The sequence below is a fragment of the Larimichthys crocea genome, chromosome XXII (assembly GCF_000972845.2).
Source record: "Larimichthys crocea isolate SSNF chromosome XXII, L_crocea_2.0, whole genome shotgun sequence".
NCBI classification, from domain to species: Eukaryota; Metazoa; Chordata; class Actinopteri; family Sciaenidae; genus Larimichthys; species Larimichthys crocea.
The window spans coordinates 8,574,327-8,588,638 of NC_040032.1; the positions used below are offsets into that span (position 1 = coordinate 8,574,327).

The following is a 14,312-nucleotide window of genomic DNA, read 5'->3' on the forward strand; positions in this document are numbered from 1 at the left end:
TTATATTTGTTTATATATGTTTATATATTTTCATATATGTTTATATATTTATATATGTTTATGTATGTTAACACATAAGGAGGGTTCAGTCTCTTAGTTGTGGTTGGTTGTGGTCAGAGGAGAGGCTCGTTAATATTAATGAGACAAACTCCTTTACATTACTGACATTATTTCCGGTTCCTTAAACTACAAACAAATCTTAGAAACTACAAATAAAACACCGGAAATGTGTGAAACATGCGACCTTTAAGTTTTCTGCTTTTATTTTGAAGGCTCAGCGTTCCCTTGCTGCTCGGTGATGCGGTGCTCCCCCCGCAGCGCCGCCTGTTGGTCGCTGCGGTTGTTTTGTCAAATCATCATCACCGTGCGGAGCGAGCGGAGGCGGCGGAGCACCGACCGAGAACTGAGCCTCGAACCGGGACATGAGAGCGGACACACGCCGGAGGAAGCAGCGCCGGTGACCGCGTGGCTCGGGACGTTCCTCGCCGTGAAGCTCGCTCCATGTTCCGGCTGCCCCGCAGCTGCAGCCCGGGGCACCGAGCGGAACGGGAGGTTGGTGTGAAGCCTCGGTTCGTTCCCGGGAGTTTGGTCCGTTAACCTGCGCCGCATCATCTCTGACCACGCAGATACGTTCACGCACAGTCACGCGTGGTGTTCTGACCCGTGCACAGACCTGACCCCCGGTCCCGGTTCTCCCTCCTCTGGACCCGGTTGGCATGAGAGCCTCCGGCTCCGGGGGACGGTGATGGAGCTCCAGGAGCTGGGCTGGCCGTGTCTGGTGGCTCTCTTCCTCGCCTCCGTGCTCATCGTGCTGGGCTGGCTCCTCCAGTACTCGCTGACCCTCCTGCGGCTGCGGAGATCCAGGAAGAAGAAGGCAGCGGAACCGGACCAGCTCTGCTTCACACAGCCCGTCCAGAACCGGACACGGTCCGGGGGGGTGTGGGGCTTCCTGCAGAAGAAGCTGCGCTCGGGCAGGGATGGAGGAGCTGCGGAGGCCGGGGTTCAAGGCTTGTTGACCTCCCTGTTCTCCTTCAGGTCCTTCAGGGAGCTCTGGCAGAGGACCTGGGTCCGAGCCCTGAACCAGCAGGCGTGCAGGGACGGGGTAAGTTCTGATCCGAGGTCTGTTTGGGGGTCCACAGACAGAAGGTTACTCCACATAAATAGTTAAATAAGGCAGCTGGAGTGTGTGTGGGCAGGAGGGTGGAGGTGTGGGAGGTGGAGTGTTTAATGTAAGAGGGTGGAGGAAGGTGCAGAGGCTTGCATAACAGCTCTGAGGCAAGACCCGTATGAACACCCACACCTCATAAAAATAGTCCCATCCTGTGGAGGGAGGGTGGAGGTGGACTCGGGTGGAGGTGGACTCGGGTGGTGTCCGACAGGTAAAGGTCTCCGTCCTCTTTGATCAGCATGAATCAAAGCGTCCCTCTGCCTCTGATGTCTCCATGAAGAGGACGTCAAACCTCAACCCCCCACTCAGGATCTGTGAAGGAGTGCTGAGCCGACGGAGTTTAAAGGGGGTCACCACGACCCAGGAGCTGGATCCGGATCCATGAAGGGTCCAGATCCAGCTCCTTCTTTATATTGACACGTGATGAATGACTTAATTAGTTCGTCCAACATGACGTCCCCGCAGACTGTCTAAAACCTGGACGTAGTCTCTGGACGTCCCCGCAGACACGATCATGTTTATTATGATGTAATTCTACAGACTGCATCAGTGCAGACGGAGACGACCTGTCCACGTCTGCGTGTCCATGTGTTGTTGTAGTTTGTCTTTGTGTGTGCGTGCAGAGCGACCTGTTGTTTTAAGTGTGTCTGAATTTAAATCAGCGTCTCAGACTTTGTTAAAGAAACTCGGAGACAAACTGAAGGACGGCGTCCTCGTCTGTAACTTAAAGGTCACAGCGTGCTCGGCCTCCATGATATCAGACAGTTATCTCGTGTCTTCGTCCTGTTTAGGCTGCGAGTCTGAAACCGCCTGGAAAAACCAGCTGAGGAGGTTTGTGGAAGTATTAAGTGGCAAACAAACGAGTCCTGTCACATTCCTCTGACCTGCCACCTGCCAGGTACGCTGTTCATTAATGTTTCTGCATTGAGCTCAGCGCGAGCTTCCTCCGAGGAGACCAGATGAAGATGATGTGTCATCATGAGATTAACACAAATCCTTCAAAGCATGAAGCTAAGTACTTCTGCAGCGTGTCAGACAGCTTCAAGTTATTCTGTCCAAATTATATAAAGACGAGTTATGAGAGAAAACTTCATGTTTGCTGAAGGATTAAAGTTTTTTGTTTAACCTCCTGAAGCCCAAAATGATCAAATATCACCATGGATGATTAATACACTGTTTATATTATTATATTTATGTTTGATCTCGTCTGTTTATTGAGACTCCATCGCTCATGAAACGTCTCCGGTTGGTGTTTTTATCTAAAGTCCAAACACGCTGTCAGACTTTGACCAGGAACTTCTTCTAAGACTTAGTGATGGATGTAACTCCACCTCTCTGCGTTATCTGCAGCGTCACAGCTCCACCAACACACACTGTGATTTTATTTGATTCTTCTGAGGTGGAGGTGTCTTCAGTCTTAGAGGAGCTCATGTGACCTGTCAGACCAGAGTCTTTGAGACCGGGTCGATCTTTGTGAAACGTGATCTTCATCTCAGGACTTCTGACTTCTGTTCTTTCATCAGGGCGGGTCTGGATTGATCCGTGAAGTCGGGCTGTGTTTGGTGTCTGTAGTTATGGATCAGACGTCGTCAGTATTCTGTTCACTGCAGCAGACACTGACCCGGGAACCCGGGAACCCTCCGATACCGACCCGGTAAACACTGCCATCTTACAGAGCAGCTCATGCTGTCTGATGCCGAGTGACCCCGAGGAGGGACGTGACCCCGAGGTTGGTCCATAAATACAGTGAACAGAAGCATCACTGCTCGTGTCTGTCCTTGGATACAGATCAGAGGACACACTTCAAGCCTCGGGGTGAGGGCTGCCTGGCTGCAGCTGGTTTCACCTCTGATGATGATTGTGACCCCTCGCCTCACTCTTCCTGTGTGATCTGAGGCTTCATAGAGTTACTTTTCTTCTCACAAACATCTGATAAAGTCGAGTTGGACGCGACGTTGACGTGGTGACACCTCCTGCACCTTCGGACCGTAATCCCATGATGCATTTTGCTTCATGACGTCTGCTGGATGTAATCACAGAACTGGAGCTGGGTCGGTTTGGAGGACCGGGCCGGACCCATCACATCATCTGCAGCTGACACACGATGCCACGCCGCCATCAGCGTGTCTGCAGAGGAGGAAGCTCCCTGTCCACTCGAGATGTGACATTATAACGAGGCTGGTGATTGGCTGGAGGCCACAGAGCTGCTGCTCAAGGATCCCTCTCAGCGCTCGGCGCTCGGCTGCTGTGATTGTGCAGGAAGCCAACGCGCAGCTGATGAAGTGCAAATTCTTTAACAACCAAAATTTACCTCCAGCTCTTTACTGTGACTCAGCAGTTCAACACACAGCACGGCCGGACCGACATCAGACCAGAACAAGACGTGAAGCTGCATCACAGCATCAACAGCGAAAGGGGGCGACGCTTGACAAACCTGAAGTGACACCGCGGATGTCCTCAGGAGGCGCCTCTGTTCGCGTCAGTCCACGCTTCACAAGGACAAATGTGCGGTGCCGTGACACGATGAGCTCTGCGGCCTCTCGGCGCCACGACGAAACACAACACCGCCAAGCAGCAAGCCAACGACGGAGCGAAGTCAAAGAAAGCATCGACAGTCTGACACCGAGGCTTCGTTTAAATATTCAAATGAGGAAATATTTAAATATCTTCACACATGACTGATGACCAAACTTCCTCTGAGGCGCGTCGAGGTTACATTTATCTATACGTGCTACATTCCCCGCCCGCCCAGCTCCTGTTCTGGCACGACACCTGCTAAAAACCTCCTCTTCTATCAGCAGCTAACAAACTGAGCTAACATGAGCTAACGACAGCTACAGTTAGCAGCAGGTAAAATACAGAATAATTCATTTCAGATTTCACATCTGTGAATCGTGATTGATCATGTGATCAGTCATGTGATCGATCGTGTGATCAGTCATGTGATCAGTCATGTGATCGATCATGTGATCAGCATGTTATTCTTTAACATATCTGATCTGTAACAAAGGCTGAACAGTTTCACTGAAGTAAACAGCCGGTTGTACGCTGTGGTCATGTGACTGCAGTGTTGGACCTACGTCAGCTTGCAGCATTGCACTTGGCTTCCTGCCCTCCTGACACACACACACACACACACACACACACACACACACACACGTTGTTATATCATCCTCCCGCCTCCTCTCCTTGTGTTGGACTTGGACCTGGAGGAACATATGCTGTGTGCTGTGTGTTCTGTCGATGGGCGTTTGTTGTCTGAGCCGTTTCCTCTGGCTCACTCTCGCTCGTGGTGAAGACTCATTCCTCTGGTTTGGAGCCTTCAAGGTCTTCCAGGTCTTCCAGGTCTGACTCTCGTGCAGTAAATCCGGGCTGCTGTAGGCGTGACCAAGGCCTCTGTGACGGAGGTTGCTGCAGCTCGTGTTGACGTGCTGCTCTCCACCTGTCGGTCAAACATATGCCGTCAGGTTTATTTGCCAGAGTCCTCAGGCTCTTTACACCCACAGAGAGACTTCAACAGTCTGTTCATGAAGGTCACATGATGTTTCACTGTGATCGTCCAATCACTGAGCAGAAACACATTTTAAATTCATGACATGCTCCAGGTAATCTGCATTTTAACAGGGTGTGAACCTCGCCCTCCTCCCACAGTCCAAACACCTGAACCTGAACAGGTCAACTGACTGTAAACTGTGCGTAGGTGTGAATGGTTGTATGTGTCATGTGATGATCTTCAGACTTGTCCATGGCGGACTCCGCCTCTCGCTCAAAGTCAGCTGGGATTGACGCTCCTGATCTGGAAGGAACCTGGATTGTCCGGAGATTACAGGTGGCAGAGCCAGGCGGCGTCCACCGATATGACAGATATGACGACAGATGAATATTTGAGCTGACTCTGTTTTATTCAACTAAAAACTTCAAGAATATTTTGTCGACTCGTCCTCTGAGAGCTTCTTCTCTGAACTTTGCAGTGACACACGGATGTTTTACTGCATTATAATCTTTAATGTGTCTGAGAGGCTCCATGCTTCATCCTGAACAACAGGATAACAGGATGATAACTGTGAAGCATTAAAGCTGCGTCACTGTCTCGTCTCTCAGCGTCCCTCCGTCCTCTGATATAATATTTTTGTATTTGTTGTCCTCCTCTTGTCTCTCAGAGCTCCATCCAGATCACGTTTGACAGCAGCCTCCAGCTCTCTGCGGCCTGCACCATCGACAGCGTGACCTGCACCGACCAGTCTGCAGACCGGATGGTGAGTCGCCGTCACCACGTCATCACGTGACGTCGGCCGGTTCCTGGATCTTAACCTGTCCTCTGTCTGACAGGTTCTGCTCTGCACATGTCGGGTGGACACGCTGACGTTTCCTGTGACGGTCACCCAGCAGTCGCATGCCGCCGTTTCCATGGATACCTACCAGATCGCCACAGCACCGATGGTGACACAGGTACAGACGCACCTGGACGTTAGTGAGGGAAACAAATGAGACCAGCTGCATTTGCATTGTTTATTCAAATCAGACCGAGAATCACATGAAGCCCGGCCGTCTGTCCGTCTGTCTCCGTCAGGTGGTGGTCAGTCTGGAGGAGGTGGAGGACGAGGGTCTGCTGATGTCCTGGACTCTGTCCAAGCAGCCGTCCTTCACTCTAACCGTGTCTCCGTGTAAGCTGCACAGACAGGTGAGCTCACCTGAGACCAACAACGACGACCTGACATTATGTGTCAGCGTCGCGCTGAGGCCTGGACTCAGCTTCAGTTTACAAAGTGAAACAAAGAAACACGTCATGCAAATAGATCCATAAATCTCAGTCAGCAGGTTTGCATGAAGGAAAAACTTCCTCTAAGACTGAGACTAAGACTAAGACCTAAGACTAAGAGTTTTATTTTGTAGTCAAGGCTAGTTTAAAAACTCACAAGGATTTTAGTTTAGATTTAACTTTAGTCTTCAGGTCTTTAGTTTTTAGGTCTTTAGTCCTCAGGTCTGTAGTCCTCAGGTCTGTAGTCCTCAGGTCTTTAGTCCTCAGGTCTGTAGTCTTCAGGTCTTTAGTCCTCAGGTCTTTAGTTTTTAGGTCTTTAGTCTTCAGGTCTTTAGTCTTCAGGTCTTTAGTCTTCAGGTCTTTAGTCTTCAGTTCTTTAGTCTTCAGGTCTTTAGTTTTTAGGTCTTTAGTCCTCAGGTCTTTAGTCTTCAGGTCTCTAGTCCTCAGGTCTTTAGTATTCAGGTCTTTAGTATTCAGGTCTTAAGTCCTCAGGTCTTTAGTTTTTAGGTCTTTAGTCTTCAGGTCTGTAGTCCTCAGGTCTGTAGTCCTCAGGTCTGTAGTCCTCAGGTCTTTAGTCCTCAGGTCTTTAGTCCTCAGGTCTTTAGTTTTTAGGTCTTTAGTCTTCAGTCCTCAGGTCTTTAGTTTTTAGGTCTTTAGTCTTCAGTCCTCAGGTCTTTAGTCTTCAGGTCTTTAGTCCTCAGGTCTTTAGTTTTTAGGTCTTTAGTTTTTAGGTCTTTAGTCTTCAGTCCTCAGGTCTTTAGTCTTCAGGTCTGTAGTCTTCAGGTCTTTAGTTTTTAGTCTTTGTGCTGTTGTCCTCTCAGGGCTCTGACGCTCAGGTGGACGTGGACATGATTAAAGGTCTGATCGAGGACACTCTGTTCAGCACTCAGCCGGCGATGGTCATCAGTCTGCAGACGTGTGCGTCGAGTCTTCAGGTGAGAAACAAACTAACTAAAACATGTTTGATGACATCATCACTCTCTGACCGGTTCCTCCGCTCGCTCTCAGACCCGTTTGGACCGTCTGTCGGTGGGGTTGAATTCGGTTCCTCAGAGCGTCGTGGCGAGGCGACTCCTGCTCCGGCAGCTCAGGGTGACCTTAAGTAAAGGTCAGGTGTTTCCTCTCAGTGTTACGTCACTTGCTGTCCGGCTTCCTGTCTCATGTCTGAGGTCTCACTGAGTCGCTGTGTGTTTGCAGGTCAGTGGTCCAGATCAGGAGAGCTGTGCTGTGTCCTGAACCTGGACCAGCCGCCCACAGAGAGGGCGACCCGCTTCCTGTCTGTGCCCAGCAACGCCGACGCCCCGCTGGAGTGGAGCGAAGAGATCAGCCTGTAAGATGGAGCATGTAGAGTTCACGACAGAGTCCGTTAGAGTTCACAACAGAGTCCGTTAGAGTTCACAACAGAGTCCGTTAGAGTTCACGACAGAGTCCGTTAGAGTTCACGACAGAGTCCGTTAGAGTTCACGACAGAGTCCATTAGAGTCCGTTAGAGTTCACGTCAGAGTCCGTTAGAGTTCACGACAGAGTCCGTTAGAGTTCACGACAGAGTCCGTTAGACTTCACAACAGAGTCCATTAGAGTCCGTTAGAGTTCACGTCAGAGTCCGTTAGAGTTCACGACAGAGTCCGTTAGAGAGTTCACAACAGAGTCCATTAGAGTCTGTTAAAGACCCATAAAATGTGTTTTTATCAATAGTGGTTGTAGAGTTGTGTTTACTTCCTGTTTACTAGGAGCTAGCATCAGCGTCTACCTTCCAGTGAAAACAGTCGGCCCTGGGACCGAACAGAACCTCTGAATCTGCAGTGTCCAGTCTAACAGTGAACACAGCGACAGAACCTCTGAACCAGCAGTGTCCAGTCTAACAGTGAACACAACAACAGAACCTCTGAACCGGCAGTGTCCAGTCTATCAGTGAAACACAGCAGCCTACCGAGGTGGTTTCTTGCCGGGTTTGACTCCTGGCATCCCGGGCTGAGCCTCTGAGACTTTTTAAGATTTAAGGTTTTTGGGTCTTTAAAGGAGAAGTCAGCTGACAGTAGTTGATAATATTTATTAAATAATTGTATAATTCTGTGTGTTGCAGCGACATCAGCCTGGAAACCAAAGAGCTGAGAGTCAGACTTCTGGAGCGGAGTGGCAAACGTGAACGTAAGGCCTTTCTAGGTTTTGTTGAGTTAGTTATTGGCGTCCGTTCAGAAACCTGATCAGCAGGAACGTTTTGACCGCTTAAGCAAAATCATGTTGGGCTGAAGTGCATCGCTGGCAGCCTCGCCGCTCGTCTCTGTCAGCGTTTTATGGGCTGTATAACATGTCAGGAGGAGCTGCTGCTCTCATGCTGTCTGTACGAGCATGTCAACACTTTGTTTTTGTGTTTTTAAAGAGTTCCTGCCGGGCCACGCCTCCATCGCTGTGGACCCTCGCAGCAGAACTCCTACTGGACATCACATCCTGTCAATCAGCCCTGGACACGGCTTGGCGCCAAACGCCGCCATCACAGCAGAGGTGAGTGACGAGATGCAGAATTTCTATAAACGGATACATCACAGTCTGTTATCTAACATGGAACACAAAAGAAGAAGGAGCGTTGTGTAACAGCTGATCTCATTTCATACCTGACTCACTCCATCATCCTCCTCGACACGTCTGATTGGCTGTTTTGTTTGTCCTCCAGCTGCTGTACGAGGAAACAGAGGAGCCTCGCAGCTCCCACAGTGCTTTGCCACTTCGCTCCTCACTCACCCCGACAAAGAAAGTGGACGTGGACCGAACCATCATGCCGGACGGGACCATCGTGACCACCGTCACCACCGTCCAGTCTCGACTCAAAGTGGAACGCAGCCCAGGCACGTTTACCTAGTGAAGATGACAATCAGTTTTTAGGTCTTCAAGTCTTTAGGTCTTCAAGTCTTTCCACAGATGTAGAAAAGAATGATAAAAGAACGCCTCAGTGGGTTTTTGTTTCTACTTTAGGGATCATTAAGACCACTAGCAGAAGACCTGAGGGTTCTTCAGGGTTCTTCAGGGGTTATTGGTTAAAATCAAATTTGAAAAATGGGATTCAGACGTTGAAGAGCTTCATAAACCAATCAAAGGATCTTAAATTAATTCTGAGAGTGCAGAGACCTTAAAACTGGTCTAATGTGGACTCTGGTTTGATCCTGGTCTACAGACGAGCAGTTTCTAAGTAACTGACACCAGAAGGTCGAGCATAATAATCAGTCCTGAATCTTGTAAATCTGTCCGTGACTTGATGTGAACACAAGAGGAAGGAACATGGAGATGAGATCGACACTGACATGAGAACGTTGTGATGTCTTCCAGGTGACTCTCCTCTGCGCTCGCCGTCCAAAGTGGAGGTGACGGAGAAGAAACCCACCGTCCTGTCGGATGGCGGAGGCAGCCCCACCTCGAGCAGTGAGTGTGTGTGAAAGGCCAGACGTTGATTTACATAACAACAGATGCAAAGCAGGATAAGCAATGAGCGGCACGGTAACACGAGCCGACAGGAACGCACCTTTCAGTACACATCGTGAACTCTGTGCAGGTTCAGGAAACCGCCTGAAGGCCGATAAACATCAGACAGAACAAAAAGGTTCTCACAATCATGAAATATATAAAAGGAAGATGAACGAACCAGAAATGCTGCACAGTTTGTACAAAAGACGTTCAATAACCTTTTTCTGTTCGATTTGACGAGTTTTTTTGTCTTTCTGTCATTTCGAGCCGAGCTGAACATCTTTTTGTGTCTGTCGCTCAGAGAGCAGTCGCCTCTCCAATGGCCTGGATCCCGTCGCAGAGACCGCCATCCGGCAGCTGACGGAGTCTGCCTCCAAAGCAGCTCGGAAGACGCCGACGAAGAGGAGCACGCTCATCATCTCGGGCGTGTCGAAGGTCAGAGAACAGACTCGGTGTCAGGTGGTGAAATAAGTTGATCTGTTGACCTGGAGTCCAGATTTAGTTGCAGCCCACCCAGTGGACCTCGTTATGTCTTCTGACCTGATTTTTATGTGTGAGAGTTTATGTTTGAGTCAGTGAAGAGTTATATATTAGAGTTTTGTCATCACACACCTCCATCTCTCCATCTTTGACCTCAAACCATTGCCAGGTCCCGCTCTCTGAAGACGACTGCGTGTTATCGAGCGGCTATGCTGCAGCCATGGATGCGGCCATGCACGGAAACCATTACGGCGCCGGGAATCACCAGGATCCAGATGAAACCACGCCCTCCGACGTGTCGGAGCGTCCGTCTGTAGACGACGTGGAGTCGGATACCGGATCCACCGGTGCCCTGGAAACCCGGAGTCTCAAAGACCACAAAGGTAACACAGCAGACGCCCAGTTCAAACATCATCTTTGATGCATTACATCACATCATAACATCGGCTGAGCGATAACGTGACGGCTGCTGCCCTCTGCAGGCTGAGCTGCAGCACACACCAACACATGACAAAGATGTGGAGGTAAATAAACTGATGTCTGTTTCCTGCAGTGAGCTTCCTCCAGAGCGGCTCCAAGCTTTTGTTCCGCAGACGACATCGAGAGAAGGAGTCCTGCCTCAGCCAGTCCCACGAAGACATCTCCAACATGGGCAACAACTTTGGTGCTGCTGCCGCCGCCTCAAACAGCAGCCGCAAGAAGTCCGGGAGCTTCTCCCGGCGTCTCATCAAGCGCTTCTCTTTCCGCTCATCGGGCAAATCAAAAAGCAAAACCGCCGCCACCTCCAATGGAGGAGCGAGCTCGCTGGACAACTGATCGGGTCACTGCCGGGCCGCCGTGGCTCTAACAGAAGAAGAACTGAGGAGTCCAATCTGTGACGGCTGAGGAAACCTCTTCCACCTTCAGGACAGACCGACCTGTCTGTCACATCAGGTCAAAGTGATGATGGAGGACGGAGCTGCTGCTCGGCGAGGACACGATGACGATGACTCCAATATTTAATGATCTCAATGCCAGGACGGCGCTGTCGGTTGCACTTTGGACTTTTTTAATTGCTGGGTTGTATAAAGGTAATTTATTATTCTGTGGTTCTCATATAAGTGCTATTTATTTGATTTGATTTATAAATCAGCGTAGTTGCTTTACACTGTAAAAAAAAGAAGCGTTGTTGATGTCATTTTAAACATAGTTTAAGTAAGTTCAGAGATCTTAATGCAGCTGTAAGTCATTCACACGTTGGTTTAATGTCGTATCTTATATGAGACACACAGATAGATTCATTTTATAAAGATACTTTCTTCAGTTTGCTCTCTACGGTTTAAACTTTTGAAATTTTCTGTCAGTCTGTTTTAAACACATTATGTTGATGCTCATAAGAACTTCTTATTAGTGCAATAACTCATTTCTGTGCAGTAAGTTTATATATTTCATGTGAGACACCTCGCGCTGCGTCCGTATGTAAAACATGTACACAAGACAAATCTTTATCTGACTGCGTTAATTAAGGGACTGAAATTAATTTTAATTAAATATTCAGGTTGATTTGCTTCAATAAAATGATTCGCTGTCATCACAGAGGCGAAGCGTGTGCTTTATAAACTGAACAAAGTTAAAATATTAAAATATGGCTGAATGTGAAACAGAAAGCAGATGTTTGATTTCTGTTGATATTTAAAATGTTTAATTTATTGCAAATAAATTATTTTTGAAGCATCATGACCTGAGATCATTATTATTATCATTATTATTATCATCATTATTATTATCATCATCATCATTATCATTATTATTATTATTATTATCATTATTATTTAATGACTGCTGACGTCACTACGCGCAGATTTTAACGTTAAAACACGTAAAAATTAAATAAAGTTTAAATTTGCGCCAAAAAGTCAAAGCTGGAGGGAAGACACCCGATTGGTCGTCTCACTCCGCCTCTTTGCATTTCGTCCAATCACAGCACACGCGAGGAACAGCAGCCTTTGTTCCGGCCGCCGCGTCCTCTGTGATTGGTTTGGCACCAGGAGCGTCACGCCTACAGCCGCTGCCTTCCTGTTTCCGGTGACTCATCAGAGCCAATCATACGCGTCTGTTTCCTGCCCCGCAGCCAATCAGCTCGTAGGGCGGGACACCGCGGCGGGTTTATATCCAGGTCGTGAGCCCAGTGTTTCCGTACTCACCCGAACCCTCCCGAGTTCGCGTCGCTACTTTCCGAAGGTGAATCTGAGCTAACATGTCTGGACGAGGAAAGACCGGAGCCAAGGCCCGCGCCAAGGCCAAGACCCGCAGCTCCCGCGCCGGCCTGCAGTTCCCCGTCGGCCGTGTCCACCGCCTGCTCCGCAAGGGGAACTACGCCGAGCGCGTGGGCGCCGGAGCCCCGGTGTACCTGGCCGCCGTGCTGGAGTACCTGACCGCCGAGATCCTGGAGCTGGCTGGAAACGCCGCCAGAGACAACAAGAAGACCCGCATCATCCCGCGCCACCTCCAGCTGGCGGTCCGCAACGACGAGGAGCTCAACAAGCTGCTCGGCGGGGTCACCATCGCCCAGGGCGGCGTGCTGCCCAACATCCAGGCCGTGCTGCTGCCCAAGAAGACCGGCCAGTCCGCGCCGAGCTCCGGCAAGGCGGGGAAGAAGGCCTCGTCCCAGTCCCAGGAGTACTAGTCCGCCGAACAACTGGACCACAAAGGCCCTTTTAAGGGCCACCACCCCCCTGAGAGCCAAGTCCTGATCCCGGTCCTGGTCTGTCTGTCCTCTGTGTCCTGATCTGTCTTTGTATTTAATAAACGCCTGTTTTTGTAACGTGGCCTCATGCTCGTTATTCAGTCTGTAGCCGGTCAGAGTCTGCTGCAGGAGACCAGGTCCACAGGAGCCACCACGGCCCTGCAGGAGACCAGGTCCACAGGAGCCACCACGGCCCTGCAGGACACTACTGGACCAGAACCTGCAGCACGACCTGGTTCTGTTGCATGAGCCTGCAGGTTCTGTTGGAGTGCAGGGCGAGGCTAGATCTGAAGTTACTGTTGATTTTAAGTTTGATTAAAATAAAATGCGGCAAGACGTGGAGACACACACAGAGAGAGAGACACACAAGCATACACACACACACACACACAGAGAGACACACATGCCTATCACACACACACACACACAGAGACACACACACACACACCTATAACACACACACACACTCGCCTCCGTCCTGCAGCTTCATCTTAGATCACTGAATCTCCTCGTGCAGGTCAGAGTGTGACTGCATGAAATGATTCACCCTGGGGTTATTAAAGTATTTCTGATCTAAGAGCTGAACATTAGATTAATGCTTTAGTGTAATTAAAGTGACGGTTGAGTCGACCCGTTAACGTGCAGCAGCTGTCTTCAGGTAAACGTGTCCTAAATATGTTGGTGCAGAACATGCCAACGGTTTCTGAGCTCCAGGTGTTTCCTGTCACATGTGACCACAGACAGCTGCAGAGGCTGAACAACAGCTGATCAACAGTCAGCAGGAGACATCCATGAACATGAGACATCTCAATTCAGATTAAACACGCAAATAAACTAAAATAAATCAGACCGCAGGGAACGAATCAAAGTCACATTAAGCAGAGACGGTGCTAGTTCAGCCATGACGTGTGTCCAGAAGACAGAACAGTGTGTCTGTTGTCCTCTGTGTCCTCCTGCCATCACTGAGCTGCAGGACAGACGTTTGAACGTCCTCACCAGTCTGTCCAGTCGGGCTGCGTCCCTCCATACACCACAGAAGAAGAGGACGCTCTCAGGATGCAGCAGTCCGGTGGTCTCAGGTTGGACATGTCTTCTAGGTGTCCTTCATCACAGCCTGAATGTGACGATCTGTAACATGTGATCATACATCAGGAGCTGCTGGATGAAGATCAGAACATCGTGGGAGTCCAGAGTCAGACCACTTCATCTATTATGACCTCAGTCTGCTGTCCTCCACCACCTCCACCTCTTCACGCTGGATGGAAACTGTTCAGGTCAGTGCTCCTGAAGACGAGTCTTCATCACTGGTGAAGCTGGACGTCTCAGGTACAGACTCAGGTGTGCAGGGTGGAGAGGAAACACGAGAGGACAACAAACACTCCTGATGATGGTGCACTTCACTGACTCTGCCACCAGAGGTCGATGGTTTCATGTCTGAAGATACGTGTGTGTGCGTGTGTGTGTGTGTGTGTGTGTGTGTGTGTGTGTGTGTGTGTGTGTGTGTGTGTGTGTGTGTGTGTGTGTGTGTGTGTCTGCCTCCAGCAGATGTTTAACCATAAAACTAAGAAAAGAACAGACTGAGAAACATTTGCAGAGTGTGATCAGACTTTCTAAATAATCGTGAGTCTGGCTGTTGGAGTCTGAACCGAGTCCAGGACAGGCTGAACCAATTACCGAGGCCTTGACGACGTGTCCAACACCCACAGAGGAAAAACGTCTCTATA

General features: G+C 49.6%; 2 protein-coding genes across 2 annotated transcripts; both read left to right on the forward strand.

Annotated features, from left to right (window-relative positions):
- Window positions 1–562: 562 nt before the first annotated feature.
- c2cd2l (c2cd2 like) lies at window positions 563–11,544 on the forward strand. Its single transcript, XM_027273483.1, has 14 exons — window positions 563–1,102; window positions 5,329–5,424; window positions 5,498–5,617; window positions 5,739–5,849; window positions 6,749–6,862; window positions 6,936–7,035; window positions 7,125–7,257; window positions 8,011–8,075; window positions 8,308–8,429; window positions 8,599–8,770; window positions 9,249–9,341; window positions 9,685–9,818; window positions 10,033–10,246; window positions 10,417–11,544. The coding sequence occupies exons 1-14, from the start codon at window positions 746–748 to the stop codon at window positions 10,677–10,679; spliced, it is 2,094 nt and encodes a 697-aa protein (XP_027129284.1). The 5' UTR covers window positions 563–745; the 3' UTR covers window positions 10,680–11,544.
- A 475-nt stretch (window positions 11,545–12,019) lies between these two features.
- Window positions 12,020–12,670, forward strand: h2ax (H2A.X variant histone). The gene has a single exon (XM_019278062.2). It carries the CDS (start codon window positions 12,100–12,102, stop codon window positions 12,526–12,528), a length of 429 nt encoding a protein of 142 aa, XP_019133607.1. The 5' UTR covers window positions 12,020–12,099; the 3' UTR covers window positions 12,529–12,670.
- Window positions 12,671–14,312: the final 1,642 nt, after the last annotated feature.

Excerpts from the sequence above, each read along its gene's own strand:
- h2ax (XM_019278062.2), top strand. The coding sequence starts at position 12,100 with ATGTCTGGACGAGGAAAGACCGGAGCCAAGGCCCGCGCCAAGGCCAAG.
- c2cd2l (XM_027273483.1), top strand. The coding sequence starts at position 746 with ATGGAGCTCCAGGAGCTGGGCTGGCCGTGTCTGGTGGCTCTCTTCCTC. Across the intron at positions 1,103-5,328 it reads AGCAGGCGTGCAGGGACGGG|AGCTCCATCCAGATCACGTT; the intron begins GTAAGTTCTGAT and ends CTTGTCTCTCAG. Across the intron at positions 5,425-5,497 it reads ACCAGTCTGCAGACCGGATG|GTTCTGCTCTGCACATGTCG; the intron begins GTGAGTCGCCGT and ends TCTGTCTGACAG.